Genomic DNA, 24355 nt, shown 5'->3' with positions numbered 1-24355 from the left:
TGTTAGCCAGGATGGTCTCGATCTGCTGACCTCGTGATCCACCCTCCTTGGCCTCCCAAAGTGCTGGGATTACAAGTGTGAGCCACCGTGCCTGGCAGTAATGTTGTTTTCTTAGAAAGCCCACAAAAACTTAACCCATAAAATTAGCTTTTTTTTTTTTTGACAGGGTCTTACTCTGTCACCCAGGCTACAGTGCAGTGACAATCACGGTTCTCTGCAGTCTCGACCTCCTGGGCTCAAGTGATCCTCCTACCTGAGCCTCCTGAGTAGCAGGGACCACAATTGTGCACCACCATGCTAATTTTAAATAAAATTAGCTCTTAAGAATAGTAAAAACAGGCCAGGTGCAGTGGCTTACACCTGTAATCCCAGCACTTTGGGAGGCCGAAACAGGCAGATCACGAGGTCAGGAGTTCAAGACCAGCCTGGCCAATGTAAAACCCGGTTCTACTAAACATACAAAAACCAGCTGGGCGTGGTGGCAGGTGCCTGTAATCCCAGCTATTTGGGAGGCTGAGGCAGAATTGTTTGAAGCCGGGAGGCAGAGTTTGCAGTGAGCCAAGACTGCACCATTGTACTCTGGCCTGGGCCACAGGGTGAGACTCCATCTCAAAAAAAAAAAAAAGAAAAAGGAATAGTAAAAACACTCTTAATTAGGTCCAGATTATCTCTTGTTTACAGCAACAGCTTCCTGACAGGTCTTTCTGTATTTAGTCTTGCTCATTTACTCTATTCTGTAGTCAGAGCCATCCTTCTAAAATGTGAATCTGTTTTTGTCACTCTTGCTTGGCACCTTTGAATGTTCACCATTGACCTCAGGATAAAAGGGCATAGAGGCATACCTTTGCCATTCTTTTTTTTTTTTTTTTTGAGATTGAGTATCGCTCTGTCGCTCAGGCTGGAGGGCAGTGGCGCGATCTTCGCTCACTGCAAGCTCTGCCTCCCGGGTTCACCCCATTCTCCTGCCTCAGCCTCCCGAGAAGCTGGGACCACAGGTGCCTGCGACCATGCCCGGCTAATTTTTTTTGTAGTTTTAGTAGAGACAGGGTTTCACCATGTTAGCCAGGATGGTCTCAATCTCCTGACATCATGATCCGCCTGCGTTGGCCTCCCAAGGTGCTGGGATTACAGGCGTGAGCCACCGCGCCTGGCTGCCCTTTCCATTCTTATTGGCCATATCATTTTAAAGAAGTTTTCTAATTTGACAGTGTACCTTCTAATTGTTTTTTAAAGGCAGGGTCTTGCTCTGTCACCCAGGCTGGAATGTAGTGGCATGATCACGGCTCACTACAGCCTCAACCTCCTGGACTTAAGCAATCCTCTCACCTCAGCCTCCTGAGTAGCTGGCACTACAGACGTGCACCACCACAGCTGGCTAATTTTTAAAAATTTCTTTGTAGAGATGGGGTCTTGCTATGTTGCCCAGGCTGGTCTTGAACTCCTGCACTCAAGTCATCCTTCTGTCTTGGCCTCCGAAAGTGTTGGGATTACAGGCATGAGCCACTGTGCTTGGTCTTAATTTTTTTTTTCTTTGAGACAGAGTCTCGTTCTGTCACCCAGACTGGAGTGCAATGGCGCAATCTTGGCTCACTGCAACCTCCACCTCCCAGGTTCAAGCGACTCCTCTGCCTCAGCCTCCCGAGCAGCTGGGACCACAGGCATGCACCACCATGCCCAGCTAATTTTTGTATTTTTAGTAGAGACGGGGGTTTCACCATATTGGCCAGGCTGGTCTCGAACTCCTGACCTTGTGATCTGCCTGCCTTGGCCTCCCAAAGTGCTGGGGTTACAGGCGTGAGCCACTGCGCCCAGCTGGCCTTAATTTTTATAGTTATCTCTCTCATATGTACTTTGAGAACAGTTTTTTTTGTTTGTTTTTTGTTTCTTGGCACTTCTATCTAATCTTTCAAAAGCATTCAACTTGGTCCTCATAGAAATAGCAACTGTCTTTTGCATTTCAATTTTTATCTCTGTGTTAATATCTAATCAAACTGCAATAACGAGAACTGGCAGAAACAGGTTAGGAACAACTTAAGAGACTTTTAAAAAAAAATTTTTGTTTTTTTTGAGATAGAGTTTTACCCTTTTGCCTAGGTGGAGTGAAGTGGCTCCATCTCGGCTCATTGCAACCTCTGCAACCCCCCACCCCCTACCCCACCCTGGATTCAAGTGATTCTCCTACCTCAGCATCCCAAGTAGCTGGAGTTATAGGCGTGTGCCACCATGCCCGGCTAATTTTTGTATTTTTAGTAGAGACAGGGTTTTGCCACCTTGGCCAGGCTGCTCTTGAACTCTTGACCTCAGGTGATCCACCTGTCTCGACCTCCCAAAGTGCTAGGATTACAGGCTTGAGCCACTGTGCCTGGCCAAGAGACTCTTAATAAGCACACAGGGCCAGGCGGCCGGGAGGCCGAGGCGGGCAGATCACAAGGTCGGGAGTTCAAGACCAGCCTGGCCAATATGGTAAAACCCCGTTTCTACTAAAAATACAAAAAGTTAGCCAGGCGTGGTGGCGGGCGCCTGTAGTCCCAGCTATTCAGGAAGCTGAGGCAGGAGAATGGTGTGAACCTGGGAGGTGGAGCTTACAGTGAGCCGAGCTCATGCCACTGCACTCCAGACTGGGCGACGGAGCGAGACTCCATCTCAAAAAAAAAAAAAAAAAAAAGAAAACTGTCTCTCATCACCTTAGTCTTCCAAAGAATCTTATGCTTATCCTTTTCCTGGCTCATGTCATACTCTTGAAATTGCCTCTGTGTTTATTTTACTCATTATGATATATTGTCTTCATGACAGGTGCTGTCCCCTTCTTATCACTTATTCCTAGTGCCTACCTCTATCAGCATATGCATTACAATCCCTCCCTCCCTTCTCTCTTTCTTTTAGTAAAGATTTGTTAAATATTCACTAAGTGCCAGCTACTCTGCTAGGTGTTAGGGATACAAAATAAGAGACAGTCCCTGGTTTCATGGTGCTTATACTTCTGAGAGAAACAGACAATAAGTTAGTAAAAAAAGAAACAAATTTCAGAGCCAAGGGTATCACCAGGGATAAAATACATTTCATAGTGATAAAAAAGATAGCGATCATAAATGTTTATGTACCAAATTACAGAGCTTCAAATTATATGAAGTAAAAACTGATAGAACTACAAGGAGAAATAGATCCACAATTACAGAGATTTCAATATACCTTTCTCAATGATTGGTAGTACAAGCAGACAGAAAATCAGCAAGTATATAAAAGACTTGAATAACAACCAACTTGGGCTGGACGTGGTGGCTCATGCCTGTAATCTTAGCACTTTAGGAGGCCAAGACGGGTGGATCACTTGAGGTCAGGAGTTTGAGACCAGCCTGACCAACATGATGAAACCCTGTCTCTGCTAAAAATACAAAAATTAGCTGGGTGTGGTGGTGTGCACCTATAATCACAGCTACTTGGGAGGCTGAGGCAAGAGAATCGCTTGAACCTGGGAGGCGGAGGTTGCAGTGACCCTAGATAGTGCTACTGCGTTCCAGCCTGGGCAGCAAAGCTAGACTCCATCTCAAAAAAAAAACACAAAAACCCAACTTGACCTCGTTGTCATTTATAGAACACTCCATCCAACAACAGCAAAACACATAATTCTTTCAAATGTACATGGAATATTTGCAAGATAGACCACATTCTGGTCTATAAAACAAGGTTCAATAAATTTAAAAGAATTCAAGTTAGACAAAATATATTCTGTGACCACAGTTGAAACAACTGAATTAAATAAGAAATAAAAGAAGGATATCTAGAGAATCCCCAAATATTTAGAAACCCAGTAACATATTCTTTTTTTTTTTTTGAGACGGAATATTGCTCTGTTGCACAGGCTGGAGTGCAGTGGCGCAATCTTGGCTCACTGCAAGCTCCACCTACTGGGTTCACGCCATTCTCCTACCTCAGCCTCCCGTGTAGCTGGGACTACAGGCACCCGCCACTGCACCTGGCTAATTTTTTGTAGTTTTAGTAGAGACGGGGTTTCACCATGTTAGCCAGGATGGTCTCAATCTCCTGACCTCGTGATCCGCCCGTCTCGGCCTCCCAAAGTGCTGGGATTATAGGCGTGAGCCACTGCGCCCGGCCCCCCAGTAACATATTCTTTTGTTTTGTTTTGTTTTTTGAGACGGAGTCTTGCTCTGTCACCCAGGCTGGAGTGCAGTGGCCGGATCTCGGCTCACTGCAAGCTCCGCCTCCCAGGTTTATGCCATTCTCCTGCCTCAGCCTCCCGAGTAGCTGGGACTACAGGTGCCCGCCACCACGCCTGGCTAGTTTTTTGTATTTTTTAGTAGAGATGGGATTTCACCGTGTTAGCCAGGATGGTCTCAATCTCCTGACCTCGTGATCTACCCGTTTCGGCCTCCCAAAGTGCTGGGATTACAGGCTTGAGCCACCGAGCCCGGCAACATATTCTTAATTAACCCATGGATCAAAGAAGAAATCAGAAAGGAAATTAGAAAGTATTTTGAAATGAATGAAAATGAAACACAACCCATCAAAATATGTGGGATGTCACTAAGTAGTTCTTAGGGAGAGATTTATAGCACCAAATGCTTATATTAGAAAAGAAGACCTCAAGTCAATGACCACAGCTTCTACCTTAAGAAACTAGGAAAAGATAAAATTATATTCAAAGTAAGCAGATTAAAAGAAATAGTAAAGATCTGAGTAGAAACAAAGGGTAGAAAACAAAACTAATAGTGAAAATCACTGAAACAAAGATGGTTCCTTGGGATGAGCATTAAAATTAATAAACTTGGGAATGATGGATATGTTCACTTTCTTGATTGTAATGGTTTTTCGGATGTACACATAGGTCAAAATTTGTCAAATTGAGGCCAGGCACGGTGGCTTATGTCTGTAATCCTAGCACTTTGGGAGGACAAGGTGGGAGGATTGCTTGAGCCTAGGAGTTTAAGACAAGCCTGGGCAACATAGTGAGACTCTGTCTCTTCCCCCAGGAAAAAAAAAAAATAGCTGGTTGTGGTGGCATGTGCCTGTAGTTCTAGTTACTCAGGTCGCTGAGGTAGGAGGATCACTTGATTCTGGAAGGTCTAAGCTGCAGTGAGCCATGATTATACCTCTGCACCCCAGCCTGGGCAACAGAGTAAAACCATGACTCAAAAAACAAAAATAAAAACAAACCAAATCTCTGGGACTACAGATGCATGCTACCACTCCCAGCTAATTTTTTTTTTTTTTTTTTTTTTTTTCATAGAGATGGGGGTCTCACTTTGTTGCCCAGGATGGTCTCAACCTCCTGGCCTCAAGTGATCCTCCCACCTCGGCCTCCTAAAGTGTTGTGATTGCAGGTGTGAGCCACCGGAGCTGTCTGGAACCTGGATTTAAATGAGAATCTGACACCAGAGTCTTTGTTCTTTCTACCATGCTAACTTGTTCTCACTAAAAAGCCTGTCAGTAACCTCTATAATGTTATCGGACACATTCGTGCATATGGTTTAGTGTTGGGAAGAGGTGCTCCTGAGTCATCAGCATGGGCTCACTAAAACCAAGTCATACATTTCCTACTGGTTCTGGTGGATTGGTGAATGGGTTTGCAGTAGCAGACCAACCTACCTTCCAAGAACAACTAGAAAAGCAGGATGACTATGAAAAAAAGAAAAAAACCACATCTGCTGGAAGGCATTGGAAAGTACCAAGATAGCCAGGACTCCAGGGACTAAGATCCCAGAGGGGAAAGTACAAAAAGTAATACGAACAGTCTGAGCTGCTTTGTCCTTGAAGCATTTACCAATTTGTAAGTGACACAGGCAGAGAAGCAGAACAGAAATTGACTGGCTAGAGACCAAGAAGTTCAGCAGAGCTATTGGCAGTCTCAGGGTGCTGGGGAAATAAAAATTTGAGTGCAGGACCAGCCAAAATGGCAAGGCTCTGGTAAAGGGCTTGCCTTTAGCCTGGAACTTCTGAAGGACTACACTCTAGGAGTAAGGGTAGACCAACATAGACTAGTTTTACGAAGACTAAATCCGGCTTCAAATTAGCTCAATCCCTAAAGTGAAACAACTATATTGTAATTACCAGCTTAAAGAAATCTTTTCCAGAAGAAAATACCCTCATCTGAGCTGCTGTAGTTTTTCATACACAATATCTGTCATTCAATAAAACATTACTAATCATTGACTAGGCATGGTGGCTCACACCTGTAATCCCAGTACTTTGGGAGGCCAAGGCTGGTGGATCACCTGAGGTCAGGAGTTCAAGACCAACCAGAGCAACGTAGTGAAACCCTGTCTCTACTAAAAGTACAAAAATTAGGCATGGTGGTGCATGCCTGTAGTCCCAGCTACTTGGGAGGCTGAGGCAGGAGAATCACTTGAACCTGGGAGACAGGTTGCAGTGAGCTGAGTTCACGCCATTGCACTCCAGACTGGATGACAGAATGACCCCTTCTCAAAAAAAAAAAAAGGAAAAACATTACCAAGCATAATAAGAGACAGAAAAAAAATAGACAATAAAAACAGATTTACAGGTGATTTAGATATTGAAGTTGTCAAACTACTTGGACTTTAAAATAGCTGTGATCAGCCAGATGCAGTGGCTCACGCCTATAATACCAGCACTTTGGGAGGCCAAGGTGGGCAGATAACTTAAGGCCAGGAGTTCGAAACCAGTCTAGCCAACATGGTAAAACTCTGTTTCTACTAAAAATACAAAAATCAGACATGGTGGCAGACGCCTGTAATCCTAGCTACTCAGGAGGCTGACGTAGGAGAATCACTTGAACCTGGGCGCTTGAACCTGGGAGGCGGAAGTTGCAGTGAGCCGAGATCGCGCCACTGCATTCCAACCTGGGTGACAGAGCGAGACTCCGTCTCAAAAAAAAAAAAAAAAAGAATGTATAGATGAATTTAGCAGCAGATTATACAAAGCTAAAGAGAAGATTAGTAATATGGAAGATAAAGTCTGTTGAAAATACCTAGATTGAAGCTTGAAGAGAAAAGGATAGAAAACAGAAGGAAAAAAAAAAAAAAAGTAAGAGATCTGAAACTCAGTAAAACAGCCCAACTGATACATCAGTGGAGTTCTAGAATGGGAGAAGAGACAGAATGGGGCAGAATCAGTATTTGAGGAGATTATGGGTGAAATTTTGTTCAAAATTTACTAAGATTTTTATTCAGAAAGCTCTACAAAACCAAGTAGGAAGAAGTTGAAGAAAAACATAGGTAATTTTGAACATAAGTTCAAAATAAAAATGCTCAGGCCAGGCACGGTGGCTCATGCCTGTAATCATAGCACTTTGGGAGGCCAATCCAGGCAGCTCACGAGGTCAGGAGTTCGAGACCATCCTGGCTAAGACGGTGAAACCCCATCTCTACTAAAAATACAGAAAATCAGCTGGGCATGGTGGCACGTGCCTGTAGTCCCAGCTACTCGGGAGGCTGAGAAAGGAGAATGGCGTGAACCTGGGAGGTGGAGGTTGCAGTGAGCTGAGATCGTGCCACTGCACTCCAGCCTGGGGATAGAGTGAGACTCCGTCTCTAAAGCAATCAATCAATCAATCAGTCAATCAGTCACATCTTAGGTCAGGTGCAGTGGTTCATGCCTGTAATCCTAAAACTTTGGGAGGCTGAGGCAGGCGGATTGCTTGAGCCCAGGAGTTCAAGACCAGCTTGGGCAACATGGCGAAACTCTGTCTCTACAAAAAATACAAAAATTATGTGGGTGTGGTGGCACACATCTGTAGTCTCACCTACTCAGGAGGGTAAGGTGGGGGGGGTCACCTGAGTCTGGGAGGTCAAGGCTTCAGTGAGTCATGATCATGCCACTGCATTCCTGCCTGGCCGACAGAGTGAGACTTTGTCTCAGAAAAAAAAAAACCCAAAAACAAAAACAAAAAATTTTTCATATAAGGACACAGAAAGGTGGAAAGTAAAATGACAGAAAAAAACTATTATGCCGACAGCCCAAAGAGGCTGATGTAACTATACTATCAGATCAAGAACATTTTAAGACAAGAAACCTTACTAGAGATGAAGAGGATTATTTTATAATGATAAAAAGATCACTGCACCCAGAAGATATAGTAATTCTACATAGAACTGCATCTAAGAGACAGGGTCAGGCCGGGCGCGGTGGCTCAAGCCTGTAATCCCTGCACTTTGGGAGGCCGAGACGGGTAGATCACGAGGTCAGGAGATCGAGACCATCCTGGCTAACCCAGTGAAACCCCGTCTCTACTAAAAAATACAAAAATCTAGCCAGACGAGGTGGCGGGCGCCTGCAGTCCCAGCTACTCGGGAGGCTGAGGCAGGAGAATGGCGTAAACCCGGGAGGCGGAGCTTGCAGTGAGCTGAGATCCGGCCACTGCACTCCAGCCTGGGCGACAGAGCGAGACTCCATCTAAAAAAAAAAAAAAAAGAGAGAGACAGGGTCTTACTTTGTTGCCCAGGCTGGAATGCAGCAGCACAAACAGGCTCACTGCAGCCTCCACCTCTCTGGGCTCAAGCAATTCTCAAGGATTACAGGTGCATGCTAGGTCAGCTGGCTAATTTTTAAAATATTTTATAGAGGCACGGTTCCACTATGTTGTCCAGGCTGTTCTCAAATGCCTAGGCTTAGGTGATTCTCCCACCTTAGCCCCACAAAGTGCTGAGATTACTGACATGAGCCACTGTGCCTGACTGGGTGATTTTTAACATCCCTCTTTCAATCAGTGATAGAACAAACAGACCAAAAAAATTAATAAGGATATAGAAGATTTGAACAAATCATTAGCAAACTGAACCTACATGTCATATATAGAATGATGCAGCCATAGGTGTTAGTATGCATATTCAAATGTACCTGCAGTACTTATCAAAGTTGACCATATAATGGATTGTTAAGCAAGTCACAACACATTTTAAATGATTGCAATCATATAGTGTATTTTCTATTACCACAATAGAGTTAAGCCAGAAAGAAATTACAAAAATATAAAAAGAATGGGAGGCCAGGGCAGGTGGATCATGAGGTCAGGAGATTGAGACCAGCCTGGCCAACATAGTAAAACTCCATCTCTACTGAAAATACAAAAAAAATTAGGCCGGGTGCAGTGGCTCACACCTGTAATCCCAGCACTTTGGGAGGCTGAGGCGGGTCAGGAGTTTGAGACCAGCCTGGCCAAGATGGTAAAACCCCATCTCTACTAAAAATACAAAAATTAGCCAGGTGCGGTGGCACGCGGCTGTAATCCCAGCTACTTGGGAGGCTGGGGCAGGAGAATCACTTGAACCTGGGAGGTGGAGGTTGCAGTGAGCCGAGATTGTGCCACTGCACTCTAGCCTGGGCAACAGTGCAAGACTCCGTCTCAAACAAACAAACAAAAATGGCCGGGCACGATGCCTCACACCTGTAATCTCAGCACTATGGGAGGCCGAGGTGGGTGGGTCCCCTGAGATCGGGAGTTCGAGACTAGCCTGACCAACATGGAGAAACCCCGTCTCTACTAAAAATACAAAATTAGCCAGGCGTGGTGGCTGAGGCAGGAGAATTGCTTGAACCCAGGAGGTGGAGGTTGCGGTGAGCTGAGATTGTGTCATTGCACTCCAACCTGAGCAACAACAGTGAAACCCCATCTCAAAATAAATATATAAATAATTTAAAAAATTAGCCAGGTGTGGGGACTGGCACCTGTAATCCTAGCTACTGGGGAGGCTGAGGCAGGAGAATCATTTGAACCATGGAGGCAGAGGTTGCAACAAGCGAGATCATGCCACTGCACACCAGCCCTGGCAACAGTGCAAGACTCTGTCTCAAAAAAAAAAAAGAAAAAAGAAAACTCCTAAGTATTTGGAAATTGAGCATGGTACATTTTAAAGTAGTCTCAAAGAAGAAATGTTACTGGCAATTAGAATATATTTTCAATTGAATGATATTGAAGAAAATGGCTGGGCGCAGTTGCTCCCACCTGTAATGCCAGCAGTTTGGGAGTCTGAGGCAGGTGGATCACTTGAGGTTAGGAGTTCCAGACCAGCCTGACCAACATGGTGAAACCCCGTCTCTACTAAAAATCCAAAAATTAGCTGGGCATGGTGGCAGGCGTCTGTAAGCCCAGCTACTTGGGAGGCTGAGGCAGGAGAATCACTTGAACCCGGGAGGCAGAGGTTGCAGTGAGCCAAGATCATGTCATTGCACTCCATCCTGGGTGACAGAACAAGACTCCATCTCAAAAAAACCCAACATCAAAACTTGTGTGATGCAACTAAATCCGTACTCGTAGGAAAATGTATTGCCTTAAACAATAAAAAATGAAATACTATGAACAATTTTGTCAGTAAGCTTGAAAATTTAGATGAAATGGACAAATTCCTAGAAAAACACAACTTACCTATATTGACAAAGAAAAAACAGCAAATCTGAATGTTTATCTGTGAAAGAAATTGAATCTGTAATTTAAACTCTTCTCTCAAAATCCAGGCAGAGATGGCTTCACAGTGAGTGCATTTTCCCAAATCTTTGAGGAAGAAATAACATTAGTCTTTTCTGAATTGTTCTCAAGAAAATAAATAAAAAATATTATACAAACTTATCAGAGAACAGAAGAAGCTCATTTTGTGAGTGAAATGAAGTCAGCAGTCTTGTTCTGTTGTAGAATTCCCCTTGGCTGTTATATATGTCTTAGAACTACAATTCACCTCTTACCTTTAGTATGTTGACCTTTTTTTTTTTTTTTTGAGACAGAGTCTTGCTCTGTCGCCCAGGCTGGAGGGCAGTGGCGCGACACCGGCTCACTGCAAGCTCCGCCTCCCGGATTCAGGCCATTCTCCTGCCTCAGTCTCCTGAGTAGCTGGGACTACAGGCACCCACCACCATGCCCAGCTAATTTTTTTGTATTTTTAGTAGAGACGGGATTTCACCATGTTAGTTTCCATCTCCTGACTTCGTGATCTGCCCGCCTCGGCCTCCCAAAGTGCTGGGATTACAGGTGTGAGCCACCACGCCCGGCCAGTGCATTTACTATTCTTTAATGGATATTTAACACATCAGACTTTATTTCCTTTACTCAATTCAACAGATAGTTCCAGCAGCACAAAATGGTCCAGTGATACGAAATTATTCTCCACCATATGCACACTGGCCAGCTGGCAAAGAACAGTATTCCAGGAAGGAGAATACTGGCATAATAGTTTGCTGACATAATAGTTTTCTCCCCACTCCCTACTCTGGAAACTGGTAATAGTAAGGTTTAACTTATTTTTTTTTACATGTCTGTTTTTTTTTCTGCAGACTCCATTGATAATATACCTCTTTCATTTCCTAATTGACTATGCTGAATTGGTGTTTATGGTAAGTAACCTTCCATATAAAATTGGTGTGTATATATTTTTAAATTTTATGGTTTATTGCCTCTCTCTCTCTCTCTCTCTTTTTTTTTCTTTTCTAAGATGCGGTCTCACTGTGTTGCCCAGGCTGGTCTTGAACTCCTGGACTTAAGTGGTCCTCCCATTTCAGCCTCTTCAGCTGCTGGGACTATGGGCACATGCCACAGTGCCCAGCTTGTCATCTTTTTTTTTTAAGAAAAAAAAAAAAAAATCTAAGGAACACAGGAGTTTCTCAGAAAATAAAAGCAAAAATTTATGTCTTTACTTTGAATTCATGGAACTGTGGCAGTATTATGGAAGTGTGAGGAATAGTTTCTGATGTGTAAACAGTTCCAAATACTTACTGTTTTTAGAATTTGGTTTCTGGGCTATATATAGTCTTGCATTTTCTAGCTCCGAGATTCTGTGATCGGCTTTAATTGTGATGCCAGTGTGGAGGGCATTCTGAATTTCCTAAGCATTTTGCCAAGAGATTCTGTGAGTCATTATGGAAGAAGAGGACACAGACTTGAGGCTTTCAGGGGCAAGAAGCTTCAGAATTGAGATGACAGGTCTATGTTTTGAGAGCATAGCAATTTGAAACTGTTGTCTGGCATTGAAAATTTGAGTCAAGAAATACCCAGGAAGCCCACTGAGGTCTTCCTTAGTAATTATAACGAATGCTATTTATTGAGGACCTACTGTGTATGCTAGGCACTTGACATACATCAGGCCTGCAAAGCAGTGGGTATTATTTCCATTTTACAAAAAGCGTAAGTAACTTGCAGTTCTAGAGCAGACGTGGGCCACTAAACTGAAGTGAACCTAGATGGGTCCTGATCCTCAGGGATTTCTAGTTCACTCTCCCTGAATGGGCCTTATCTTTGGGTAGTCAAAGTGAGGGTTGAAGTTCTGCCTGTTTGTAAGAGTCCAGTACTGGGTAGTCCATCACTATCTCAAAACTCCAAGCCCTGGTAGCACTCTAGTACTCTTACACTTACTAACTGTGTTCTATTTCCTATTATTTGTCTTTCTTTTGACAGATAACTGATGCACTCACTGCTATTGCCCTGTATTTTGCAATCCAGGACTTCAATAAAGTTGTGGTAAGTAGTTTGTGAGTGGGACAATGCTGGTGGAATTTGGTAACCTTCTGGTCTTTGTTATTACAAAGAATCAAAGATCTTATACTTAAGGATCTGGCTGCTTTAAAGTGCTAGGAAGTGATGGTGAGAATTCTGGCCTGTTGAGCCAGCCGTGGAATGATCAACCCCAAACCGACAAGACAGCTTTACTAACAGATAAAGAAGGGTCAGCTTCATCTAATCTATGTAGCTTTTTTTTTTTTTTTTTTTTTTTGAGACAGGGTCTCGCTGTGTCACCCAGGCTGGAGTGCAGTGGCGCGATCTCAGCTCACTGCAAGCTCCGCCTCCCGGGTTCACGCCATTCTCCCTCCTCAGCCTCTGAGTAGCTGGGACTACAGGCGCCTGCCACCTCGCCCGGCTAGTTTTTTGTATTTTTAGTAGAGACGGGGTTTCACCATCTTAGCCAGGATGGTCTCGATCTCCTGACCTTGTGATCCACCCGCCTCGGCCTCCCAAAGTGCTGGGATTACAGGCTTGAGCCACCGTGCCCGGCCATCTATGTAACTTATTAATAACTATTAATATCCACATACCTGTGCAAGTTCAGACTTCTGGAGTAGCGCTGAACAACAGTTATATTATCTGTCATTAATGAGTACCCTTAAAAATCTTCCAGTCCTTTCACCAGTCTTTTTTTTTTTTTTTTTTTGCAAAGGAAGAGAAATACAGTTTTAAGTCACTGTTACGCCTATCTGAGGTAAAATTGGATTCTCAGTATCATTTCTGTCTCCCTGCAGAAAGTAATCTTAATTGGAAAATTTAGCATGTATTAAATGCCTGAGATAAACTTCAGTCTTAATCCATATGTAATAGCCAAGGGGAATTGCATAGTGGGACCATTCTTCTTTTCCTGGGATCTGAGAAAGTTAACAGATTAATCTTCTGTACCACCCATGTAGTTATATGGCTATAATACTCCTTGATAGGCTGGGAGCCACCGAGAGAGAAGATTTAGGCTGGGGTGAAATAAGGCTGCATCTCATTGGCATTGAATGTTTGTGGTTCATTTTAGCTTTTGTTACTAATAAAACCAGAAATAGCAGTCTGCTTTTCTGTGTCACTGGTCATCAGTGACAGATGAAGCTAGTGAATTCTAGAATTTTAGACCTCAGAGAGATTTTTAAAAGTATCTAGACTGAGGGTTCTTAACTTGGGGTTCATTTATAGCCTTAATGGACCTATGAAACCATGGAAATGGTATGAAGAATTATATGTGTATGTGCGTATGTCATTGTTACTGAGAGTTCATAACTGTTACTAGTGTGGAGTCTTTGACTCTTCCCGTAAAATTAAGAACTATATTTTAGAGACTTAGTATCACCAAGACCAGGGAGTACATATCTTAAACTAATGGAGCATATCTTGAAAACTTTAGGGGCTGAGATGAAATGCTTTAATAGGATTCTCTTGAGGGCCATAGATGAAATAATTGGGCATGGGATTCATAAGCTGAGGAATTCAGAGATAAATTAGCAGTGACTATTTTCTTCTCTGAGATAGGTTGGGTAGGTAGACAGTCTCTACCAATAATACAAAGATTAGCTGAGTGTGATGGCGTGCACCTGTAATCCCAGCTACTTGGGAGGCTGAGGCATGAGAATCATTTGAACCAGGGAGGTGGAGATTGCAGTGAGCCAGGATCCTGCCGCTGTCTGTATCTCAAAAAAAATAAATAAAATAAAAATAAAAAAATAGGGAAAAAATAAACCGGTGTGTGTGCATATATATATATGTGAGATACATATGTGTGTGTGCACGTATATTTATGTGAGAGAGATATATGTGTGTGTATGATATAGATACGAATATCTGAGGGAGGATTTGTAGCTTTCATCTAAGACCACAATTACCCAGATCTTAATAACCAAAATATAAAACTAAAATGTGTTTTAATGGAAGTTGATTAGATGCTAATGCCATATGTATTTTTTTTCCCTGCTCAATTCTCATAAAAAAAACTTCCTACGCTCCCCAATTAAAACAATTTTTTGCTGAAGACCAGCCTGGGCAACATAGTGGGACCCTGTCTCTACAAAAATTTTTTTAAAAAATTAGCCAGGAGTGGTGGTATGTGCCTGAGGTCCCAGCTACTCTGGAGGCTGAGACAGGAGGATGGCTTGAGCATGGGAGGTCACAGCTGCAGTGAGCTGTGGTCGTGCCACTGCACTCCTGCCTGAGTGACAGAGTGAAACACTGTCTCAAAACAAAACAATATTTAATGGTAGAGGTGGTTTATGAGGAAGCAATGAAACTAGGTTTCAGTTAATTGCCTAACAAAGTCAGGTTTCAATGTCAATAGGAGAGATGCCTTTAATTTAGAGCACCAATAATTTTAATTCATTTGTTATTTCTGAGTTTATTTGGAAATATATAGAGATTTTTGGGTTTTTTTCTTTGCATGATTTAAAGAGGGAGAGAGAAAGCCAAATGATCTTGTCAATACCCTGGTTTTTAGTGCACCAAGACATTCTGGTATCACCAAGACAAGTAAAATTTGGAGTGTTTTTGTTTTTCCACTTTTAGAGTTCATATTATTAGAACATTAGGTTTCTTCATCAGAATAGGAGTTTTATGTGTTCTGTGTCAAAAGTTAACTCATTCTAAATGGCAGATTTTGATGATACTAACATACTACTGTTGATTTAGATTGGATAGCAGCATGTCTTCCTCTAAATCTTCTCCCCTTTGTCAGAAGGGTTCATATCACATAGTCTGGGAAGTATTTAAATCTTGGTGGGATTTGAGTCTTTTTATCCTTGGTAATGAAACTGTGTCTACACACAGATGCATCGGGGAGAACTATAGGGCAGAGACGGGACTGCACCCCCACCTCCTCTCCAGCTGTTAGCCTTCGGGCTGAATGCCGATGGTGACCAGTTGGTTATCATGACATTTTACATCTATCTCACTTGACAAAAACAATGTTAGTCTAGTCTGTCCTTTGCTGAGATGATGCTTCTTGTTTGGAACTCAGAATTTGTGTTAAGAGAGCTGCAGGTGGTTTGATAATGGGTGATAAAAACCTGTGTCCCCTTAATATGCATAGCGGGTTGTAAATTTGGAGGCTAGGCTCCTAAATTTGGAATGTGCTGAGGCTAACAGTTGGAGAGAAGTAGGGACAGGGATGGAGTGTTTCCTCTCCCCCACCCCACCATAGTTTTGGGGAACACAAATGAAAGTAGATGCAGCTTCAATGATTAGAAAAAGCCCTTTATAGCCGGGCGCTGTGGCTCACGCCTGTAATCCGAACACTTTGGGAGGCTGAGGCGGGCAGATCACAAGGTCAGGAGTTGAAGACCAACCTGACCAACATGGTGAAACCCCATCTCTACTAAAAGTACAAAAATTAGCCGGGTGTGGTGGCGGGTGCCTGTAATCCCAGCTACTCAGGAGGCTGAGACAGGAAAATCGCTTGAACCTGGGAGGCGGAGGTTGCAGTGAGCTGAGATCCCAACACTGCACTCCAGCCTGGCGACAGAGCAAGACTTATCTCCCAAGAAAAAAAAAAAGAAAATGCCCTTTATTTGAAATAGGGGAATTATGTCCTTGTAAAACCTATGTTTCAGGGGACAAGGAAAGGGCTGTATAGAGGAGTGGGTGGAAAGAAAGGAAGACTCCACCCTGGATATTTTTTTAAATTAAAACATTTTAATTTTTTCATATAACATACATATGGAAAAGCATACCATCTGTCTACAAGCTGATTAGTGATCACAAAGGTAAGATATCCAGGTCACTACCCTTCACATCACTTTTAATCTTTCCTGTCATTGTTTTTAATCTTGTCATTGTCAAGACTAATGAATGTATCTGGAAATATTGATCTTCAGATTTTAATGTATACTCTAATTTCATTTTATATTTTATTGAGGGGTGTGCGTGTGTGTGCACGTGCACACGTGTGTATAATTTTAAAAATTTCCATTGATTTTAGCCACTTTCCTGTCTCTAGCTGGATGCAATAGGGATTTTTAAAAGGGATTTTGTCTACACTTAGGGGAGCTGATATTGGGCCTATGAGGAGAGCCGTAACAGTGCCTGTACTGGTGAAATTGAGGGAGACAAGAAAGCTGAGAATGTGGGGATTGTTGATCTGTGTGCCTTCCCACCTGGAGACTCCTTTCAGATCTTTCTGTTTTAAAGTATTTGAGAAGATTGTGGTTATAAGGAAGTACTTATCTTCCATTACTGGCTCAGTGTCACCTTTGCCCAGGATGTACACATCCCTGGTAGTTGCTTCGTTCTCTCAGTGCAGCCCTGCTGGCTGGCTTCCAGCCTGGGGAATGGGTCTGCATTCCCACCTGTCTCTCTGGTTGCCCCTGGATGAAATCCATTCCTTTCTCACAGCCTTCTTTGTGGATCTCACCCATTCCAGGTGGCCTTGTTTTTGCTGCAGAACTCTCGACCTCTTAGCTAGTGAGGCCTCCTTCCTGCTACCACTGCTGCAGCTGTCCTCACTAAGCACTTGATTGCTGAGCCAGCCCCCTTCTTTGTGATAAAAGCACCTTGGTTTATATTTTGTCCTTTTAATTAAACAACCCTAGCTGTGAATGGCACCATAAATCTTACTGGTAATTCCCACCACTTAACTTGGACTCTGCCAACTGAGAAGAACAGAGATGATCAAAGGGAGGTTTTTGAAGTTTGTTTCAGGTTTTTAGATTAAGTCTTTACCTAAACCTATGCAAGAAATCTATTCCTGTGATGACTTCTTGATTTTCTTTTGAACTGAAAGATGGTCTTCTAAAAATATTTTTTGGTTAATTTTTTTTTTAGTTTTGAAAGACCTAAGACATGCAAAAATAGATAAAGCATAATACATACTTTTGAACCTATTTTCAGGCTGAAAAAAATTTACTCCTACAGCTCTCTCTCTCTCCGATACTTTCATCTCCCTATTTCCCCTCCTACCCAGTACCACTGTTCTGAATCTAGTGGTTATCATCCACACACATGGCCTTGACTTTTACTATATATGTTACTAAATAACACATAGTATTATTTTACATGCTTTTAACTTTGTGTAAATAGCACAATGCAGTGTATATTCTAGTGTGATTTGCTTTTTACATCATTAAATTTTTAATCATTCACAGTTAAGCACTAGCTATCTTGGCTCCTCTGAAATACTCTGTTTTCTAATAGATGGCAGCATTGATTTTATATTGTCTAAATGAGATTCTTTGATCATTAAATCAACAGGGCCACCAATTTTGGGTTGAGAGGCTTTCTCATCTATATTCTGACCCATGTTTGCTTATAAGGGTGCCTACCTTTTTTTCATTCTGGAACACACCCATGAACTTGTTGGGACCCACCAGCAGAAGGCAAGAGCTTTCCACCCCCATCCCGCTCCTTATTAACTATCCAGATGCCCACCCACACCCAGCTTTCCTCCTCTTGATCATCATGGCCATTCTACACCTCCTCTGTGGAAGTAAAACATAACCCAAGATACTGTGACATTTGGGATCATTCTACCTTGCTTGAAAATACTTCTTCATGGATGGAACTTTGGAGTCTTTAGGCCACTGATGATAACTCTTCAAATGGCTAAGAACTTTGCTTTGCCAGCAAGTCATTCATTTGGCCATTCAACAGACATTTATTGTTTGTCCACTGTGCCAGGTGTTAGTCATACATGGTAAGCAAGTAAACATGGTCCTTGCCCTCATGGAACTCTTAGTCTAGTGAGGGAGACAGACATTAGTCAATCATATAAATAAGTGAAAAAGTTATTAACTGTGAACAATGCTATGAAAAAACATATATAATAGGGGGATTTTACCTGGGTGTGGAGTGGTGAGGGAAAGTGTGCCTTCCTAAGGAAATGATGATTTAACTGAGATCTAAGGACCGTGTGGGAGTTAACTAGGGAAAGAGAAGAATAAATTATTCCAGGTCAATGCAAAGGTCTGGGAACAGGAGGGACACAGCATGTTCATGGTGCTGGCACCCAGAAAGGGGAAGGGGAGGGGCGAGTGTGAGACGAGCCTGGAGAGGTAAGGCCAGACCAGGCAGGGCCATGTGGGCCATGGAAAGGACTTTTGTCTTCAGCATAAAAACACTGGGAAGTGAATTGTTTCCTGTGTTTTATCTTTTCCTTTTTGTCTAGTTTAAAAAGCAGAAACTCCTCCTAGAACTGGACCAGTATGCCCCAGATGTGGCCGAACTCATCCGAACCCCTATGGAAATGCGTTACATCCCTCTGAAAGTGGCCCTGTTGTAAGTATTCCCTGACAAAACAAGGCTTAGTGCCAACAAATGCGAGGAAAATCTGATGAGACTTTCCCATGTCGTTTGTTGTATTTTTGGAGATTTGCAATCTTAGTCATCAAGTATTTGCTGTAGTTCTGTTGCACAACTGGGTTCTGTTGTTCTGGCCAGCAAAAGAGACAGAGCCATTCTGTCTCTCTTGGGACAAAGACTCACACAGGGCTGTGTACAATCAAACCCTTCACAAATGCTTTTTGACTCCGTGCTGATCTGGGTTCCAGCCTACTTATAACCAGTGTTTCTAAAGAAAAAGTTCTTCAGTTGTGATGTATAGATTGAATAAAAGTTTGGTTTTTATGTGACTGCCGTTTCAAGCAGCTCTTATGTTTCATGTACAGTATAGTCCCCCATTTGTAGCTCATAAAACTGAAGTGCCAAACAGATGCATTCCAGCTGGGTGACCCATGTGGAAGGCTGGAACTTATTGAGGCTCTGTGAAAGAATTCTCCAGGGAGTACCCAGTGCTACCGTTAAGTTGTACTCTTTTGGGTTATTCCCATTTGTCTTCCTGAGATAGGCAAATGTGAATAATTATTATAATTATTCAATGCACTAACAGTCATTGAATATTAATAATATACTAGTTTCTAGGGATACACAGTAAACAAGACAAACAAGTTTCCTCGTGGAAAAACACACCCTTAGAACTTCAGAATTAGCAGGGCCTTGTGAGACTAGTTTACTCAACCTTCTGCCTTGTGTGTGGATTTCCTATTCCCTGTTAGATGTCTACGCAGCTGTTGCTTGAACGTCACCTGCTATTTAGAAATGGCTTTTTTTTCTTCCCACCAAATAGTTTTAGACTATCAGTTCTAATCTATATATTTCAGAAATCTTGGTGGGATCTACCTTAATAGAACCAGAAATTTAGCAACTTTATGAATCCCTTATGGACGTATATGTGTCCTGGGGGTAGTTTTGTAATAGCAGCAACTGTTTCTTTAGAGATTGAGTAACAAGCCTGTCTGTAATTGCTGAAAAAAACCGCCAGCAATTTCTAGGCCTTTGGCTGTAGAACTGCTAATCTCACAGTTGTGGGAGGTATTGGATTTAAGGTCTTTATTTATGAATAATAATTATCATCTCTTCTTGAGACACTGGCATGTTTCTTCCTATCTGATAACCAGAATTATGTAACTAGTCTATCTTTTCACTTTGTCTGCCAGGAAACTCAGAGCCGAATTTGAAGCTGATTACTATTGTGCTGTAGAATACCCATTTATTAGTCCTTCCATTGCCTTTAGTGTCTCGTTTTATTTATGTTTTTCTTGCTCTTGATTATTTATTTATTTATTTATTTTGAGATGGAGTCTTGCTCTGTTGCCCAGGCTGGAGTGCAGTGGCACAATCTTGGCTCACTGCAACCTCCACCTCCGGGGTTCAATCGATTCTCCTGACTCAGCCTCGTGAGTAGCTGGGATTACAGGTACCCACCACCACGCGTGGCTGTTTTTTGTACTTTTAGCAGAGATGGGATTTCCCCAAGTTGACCAGGCTGGTCTTGAACTCCTGACCTCAAATGATCCACCCACCTCAGCCTCCCAAAGTGCTGGGATTACAGGTGTGAGTTATTGCGCCCAGCCGATTCTTTATTTCTATTTGTACTTTGCTATTATTTTTTTATTATCTGTTCTTAGTTTTTTTGAGATGGAGTCTCACTCTGTCATCTAGGCTGGAGTACAGTGGTATAATCACAGCTCACTGCAGCCTCCACCTCCTGGACTCAAGTGATTATCCCACTTCAGCCTCCCAAGTATCTGGGACTACAGATGTGGTTTTTATGTATTTTTTTTTTTAGTAGAGACAGAGTCTCGCCATGTTGACTAGGCTGGTCTCGAACTCGAGCTCAAGTGATCCATCCACCTTGGCCTACCAAAGTTCTGGGATTACAGGTGTGAGCCACCATGCCCAGCCTATTTTTTATTATTTGTTCTCTCTCTTTTTTTTTTTTTTTTTTTTTGAGACTGAGTTTCACTCTTGTTGCCCAGACTGGAGTGTAATGGCGCCATCTCAGTTCACTGCAACCTCCGCCTCCTGGGTTCAAGTGATTCTCTTGCCTCAGCCTCCCGAGTAGCTGGGATTACAGGCATGTGCCATCACGCCTGGCTAATTTTGTAGTTTTAGTAGAGACAGGGTTTCTCCATGTTGGTCAGGCTGGTCTCAAACTCCCAACCTCAGGTGCTCTGCCTGTGTTGACCTCCCAAAGTGCTGGGATTACAGGTGTGAGCCACTGCATCTGGCTTGTTCTCATTTTAGCTGCCTCAAATCCTTCGTGGAAGCAGGATAGAAATAAATACAAATAATTTGCTATGACTATCTAAGATTTCTGTACTCGCAAGCATTTCGAATTCATTTTCTCAGTTCATTCCTTCCCACCTCAGGAAAACACTAGGTGTTTCAGCTTGACTCCTTCCTAGTGAGGGTCTAAATGTCCTTTGAAGTTCTGTGACGCCTGACTTGTTGAGCTCAGTAGATACTTACTCTGTCCTTGGGGTCTGGCTCAGTGGATTCTGCTTAACTGCCAAGAAGGCTGTGTCTAAGCTGCTTCAACTCTTGGATTGGCATGACCTGTGTCAGGGCTTAGGAACCTGACTGAGGAAAATGTACTTTCCTGGTTCTCAGAGGTAAATGGAGCTATTAAGATATGTGGCTCTGTGGGAATTGGTAGAATTTTATCATTTTTTGAAATCTAAAATAGTAAAAAGAACATTTATAGAGCTAGAAAGACATGATTTTGAATATATTTATTTTATTAGTTTGTGAGAATTTGGGCAAGTCCTTTTACCACTGAGTCTCAGTTTCCTCATCTGCAAAACTGGAATGATGTTATTGCGAGTTACAAGATCTCTGTGATTAAATACAGCAGTTTTGTATGTACCCCACAGCACATAATAGGCAGTCCCTATTCAGTACCTTTTACTTATCAGCCCCAACCCCCACCCTATTCTATTCTACTTGGGGGAACTCATTTCTAAGAAGCTGCCTTCCTTTGCGTAAGCTTTTAGTAAATGTCTTGGAACTTCCTGGCTGTAATGGCGAGGGTTCCTTGGTCAGGATTACTAATGCCAAATATGTTTGTTCTTCCCCAGCTATCTCTTAAATCCTTACACGATTTTGTCTTGTGTTGCCAAGTCTACCTGTGCCATCAACAACACCCTCATTGCTTTCTTCATTTTGACTACAATAAAAGGTAAGGCCCTGAAGGGAGAGTACAAAGCTCATTCCCTGATTTATGCAAGATTTTGCAACACTTATGCTGTGGTTTTGGGTTTTTTTTTTTTTTTTTTGTTTTGTTTTTTAATGCAACACTTAAAAACATTTAAAAAAATTACACAAGTATTACAAGATTATTTAGAAAATGTAGACAAGGCGGGAGAAAAAAATCAAAACATCTTGAAAACTTAACTGCTCAGAGAGTCACTGTTAACATAGTTTTAAAAAAAAGTTCTAGGCCAGGTGTGGTGGCTCATACCTGTAATCTCAGCATTTTGGGAAGCTGAGGCAGGAAGATCACTTGCGCCCAGCCTGGGGAGCATAGCAAGACCTTGTCTCTGCAAAACATAACAGATTAGCCCAGCACAGTGGTGTGTACCTGTAGTTCCAACTACTCGAGAGGCTGAGGCAGGAGGATTGCTTGAGCTTGCAAGTTTGAGGCTTCAGTGAGCTGTGATCATGCCACTACACTCCAGCCTGGTTGACAGAGTGAGACCTTATCTCTTAAAAAAAATCTAAAAAGGTTCTAAAAGGCTTATGATTAGAATACCAGCCTTCCTCTTTCTTCCTAACCCTAGTTCAGCTTCTTTGAAGCAACTGCTTTCTGGCTTTTGCTAGTATTCCATATTTCTAAATAAGACCTTATATTTCCTGAATTACAAATTTTAGACATTATTTATTGCACTCCCATCATGGACAGTGATAAAGATTTAGCTCTTTGGGGCCAAGTACGGTGGCTCACGCCTGTAATCCCAGCACTTGGAGGCCAAGGCAGGCGGATTGCCTGAGGTCGCGAGTTCGTTACCAGTCTGACCAACATGGTGAAACCCCGTCTCTACTAAAAATACAAAAAAAATTAGCTGGGCGTGGTGGTGTGTGCCTGTAATCCCAGCTACTCAGGAGGCTGAGGCAGGAGAATTGTTTGAGCCAGGCAGGTGGAGGGTGCGGTGAGCCAAGATCATTCCACTGCATTCCAGCCTGGGTGACAGAGCGAGACTCCATCTAAAAAAAAAAAATTAGCTCTTTGGTACCAATATCCCCTTTTCTCCTTTGCCTGATTTTCCTATAGTAGTTACACCATAGTTTCTTATTTGTTTGTTTTGTCTTGTTTTGTTTTCGAGACAGGGTCTCACTCTGTCACTCAGGCTGGAGTGCAGTGGGACAGTCGTGGCTCACAGAAGCCTTGACCTCCCCAGCTCAGGTGATCCTCCCACTTCAGCCTCCTGAGTAGCTAGGACTACAAGCGCCTGCCATCATGCCTGGCTAATTTTTGTATTTTTTGTAGAGATAGGGTTTTGCCATGTTGCCCAGGCTGCTGTCGAACTCCTGGACTTAAGTGATCCACCCTCCTTGGCCTCCCGAAGTGTCAGGATTACAGGCATGAACCACCGCACCTGGTCGACATCATAGTTTTTATTGAATCAATATCAGCACCTATATTTTATGACACTATGTGTTATTCCACTGCTGGGCATAGTAGTAACTATGACTACTTTTTTCTTCCATGTACTACCTTTTATTTTTCCTGGGATTAGTAATTGTCTTTTATTGCTTGTTTGGTTTTTTGCTTAGTTTTTGGGTGCCAATCACTGTTTTTGTTCCCTCGTTGCTCCATTAGATCTGTCAAGTACCTAACAATGTTTTTTTTTTTTCTTTTAACACTTAAACACATCAAATAATTTATAGGTTTTATTGTTTTTCTGGAGATTTTTCTCACACACCTTTCATCCTACCTCAGTCTGTCCTGATTGTTCTCTGGGCCTGGTATAAAGCTGTCATACTGGAACTTACCTTCATAAATCTCCGGTTCTGTATCCCTCCTCTCCTGGATTCCTTCTCTTTTTTATTGATTTTTTTCTGTTTTTCTGAAGTACTTTCTCAGTAGTTGTCTAAGAAAGGGTATATGAAGGCTGGGCATGGTGGCTCACACCTGTAATCGCAGCACTTTGGGAGGCCCAGGCAGGTAGATCATGAGGTCAGGAGTTTAAGACCAGCCTGGCCAAGATGGTGAAATCCCATCTCTACTAAAAACACAAAAAATTAGCCAGGTGTGGTGGTGGGCATCTGTAATCCCAGCTACTTGGGAGGCTGAGGCAGAGAACTGCTTGAACCTGGGAGGCGGAGGTTGCAGTGAGCCAAGATCGCGCCACTGCACTCCAGCCTGGGTGACAGAGTGACTCCATCTCAAAAAAACAAAAAAAAAGGTTGTATAAGATATATATTTTGAGTCATTCCATGCCTAAAAAATATCTTTGTTCTGGTTTAGCACCAAATTAATAGTTGGGTAGGATTGAGAATTCTAGACTCGAATAACTTTTCCTTTAGAATTTTGAAAGCATTGCTTCATTGTCTTCTAGTATCTTGGTAGCTATTGAGCCGTTTTATGGTCAT

At 42.6% G+C, this 24355-nt stretch overlaps 1 protein-coding gene across 3 annotated transcripts in view; it reads left to right on the top strand.

Moving 5' to 3' along the window:
* Positions 1-24355, top strand: part of PIGU (phosphatidylinositol glycan anchor biosynthesis class U) — a 106777-nt gene that overhangs the window by 10403 nt on the left and 72019 nt on the right. For all 3 annotated transcript variants that reach the window (XM_008021436.3, XM_008021444.3, XM_008021426.3), the window contains exons 3-6: positions 11257-11316; positions 12374-12436; positions 18591-18700; positions 21841-21941. In XM_008021436.3, coding sequence (XP_008019627.1) covers positions 11257-11316; positions 12374-12436; positions 18591-18700; positions 21841-21941 — 334 coding nt within the window. The remainder of the gene's footprint in view (positions 1-11256; positions 11317-12373; positions 12437-18590; positions 18701-21840; positions 21942-24355) is intronic.

Source organism: Chlorocebus sabaeus, chromosome 2, assembly GCF_047675955.1.
Source record: "Chlorocebus sabaeus isolate Y175 chromosome 2, mChlSab1.0.hap1, whole genome shotgun sequence".
NCBI lineage: Eukaryota > Metazoa > Chordata > Mammalia > Primates > Cercopithecidae > Chlorocebus > Chlorocebus sabaeus.
Note: the sequence above shows the minus strand (reverse complement) of the source record. Positions and strands in the feature narration are given on the sequence as shown.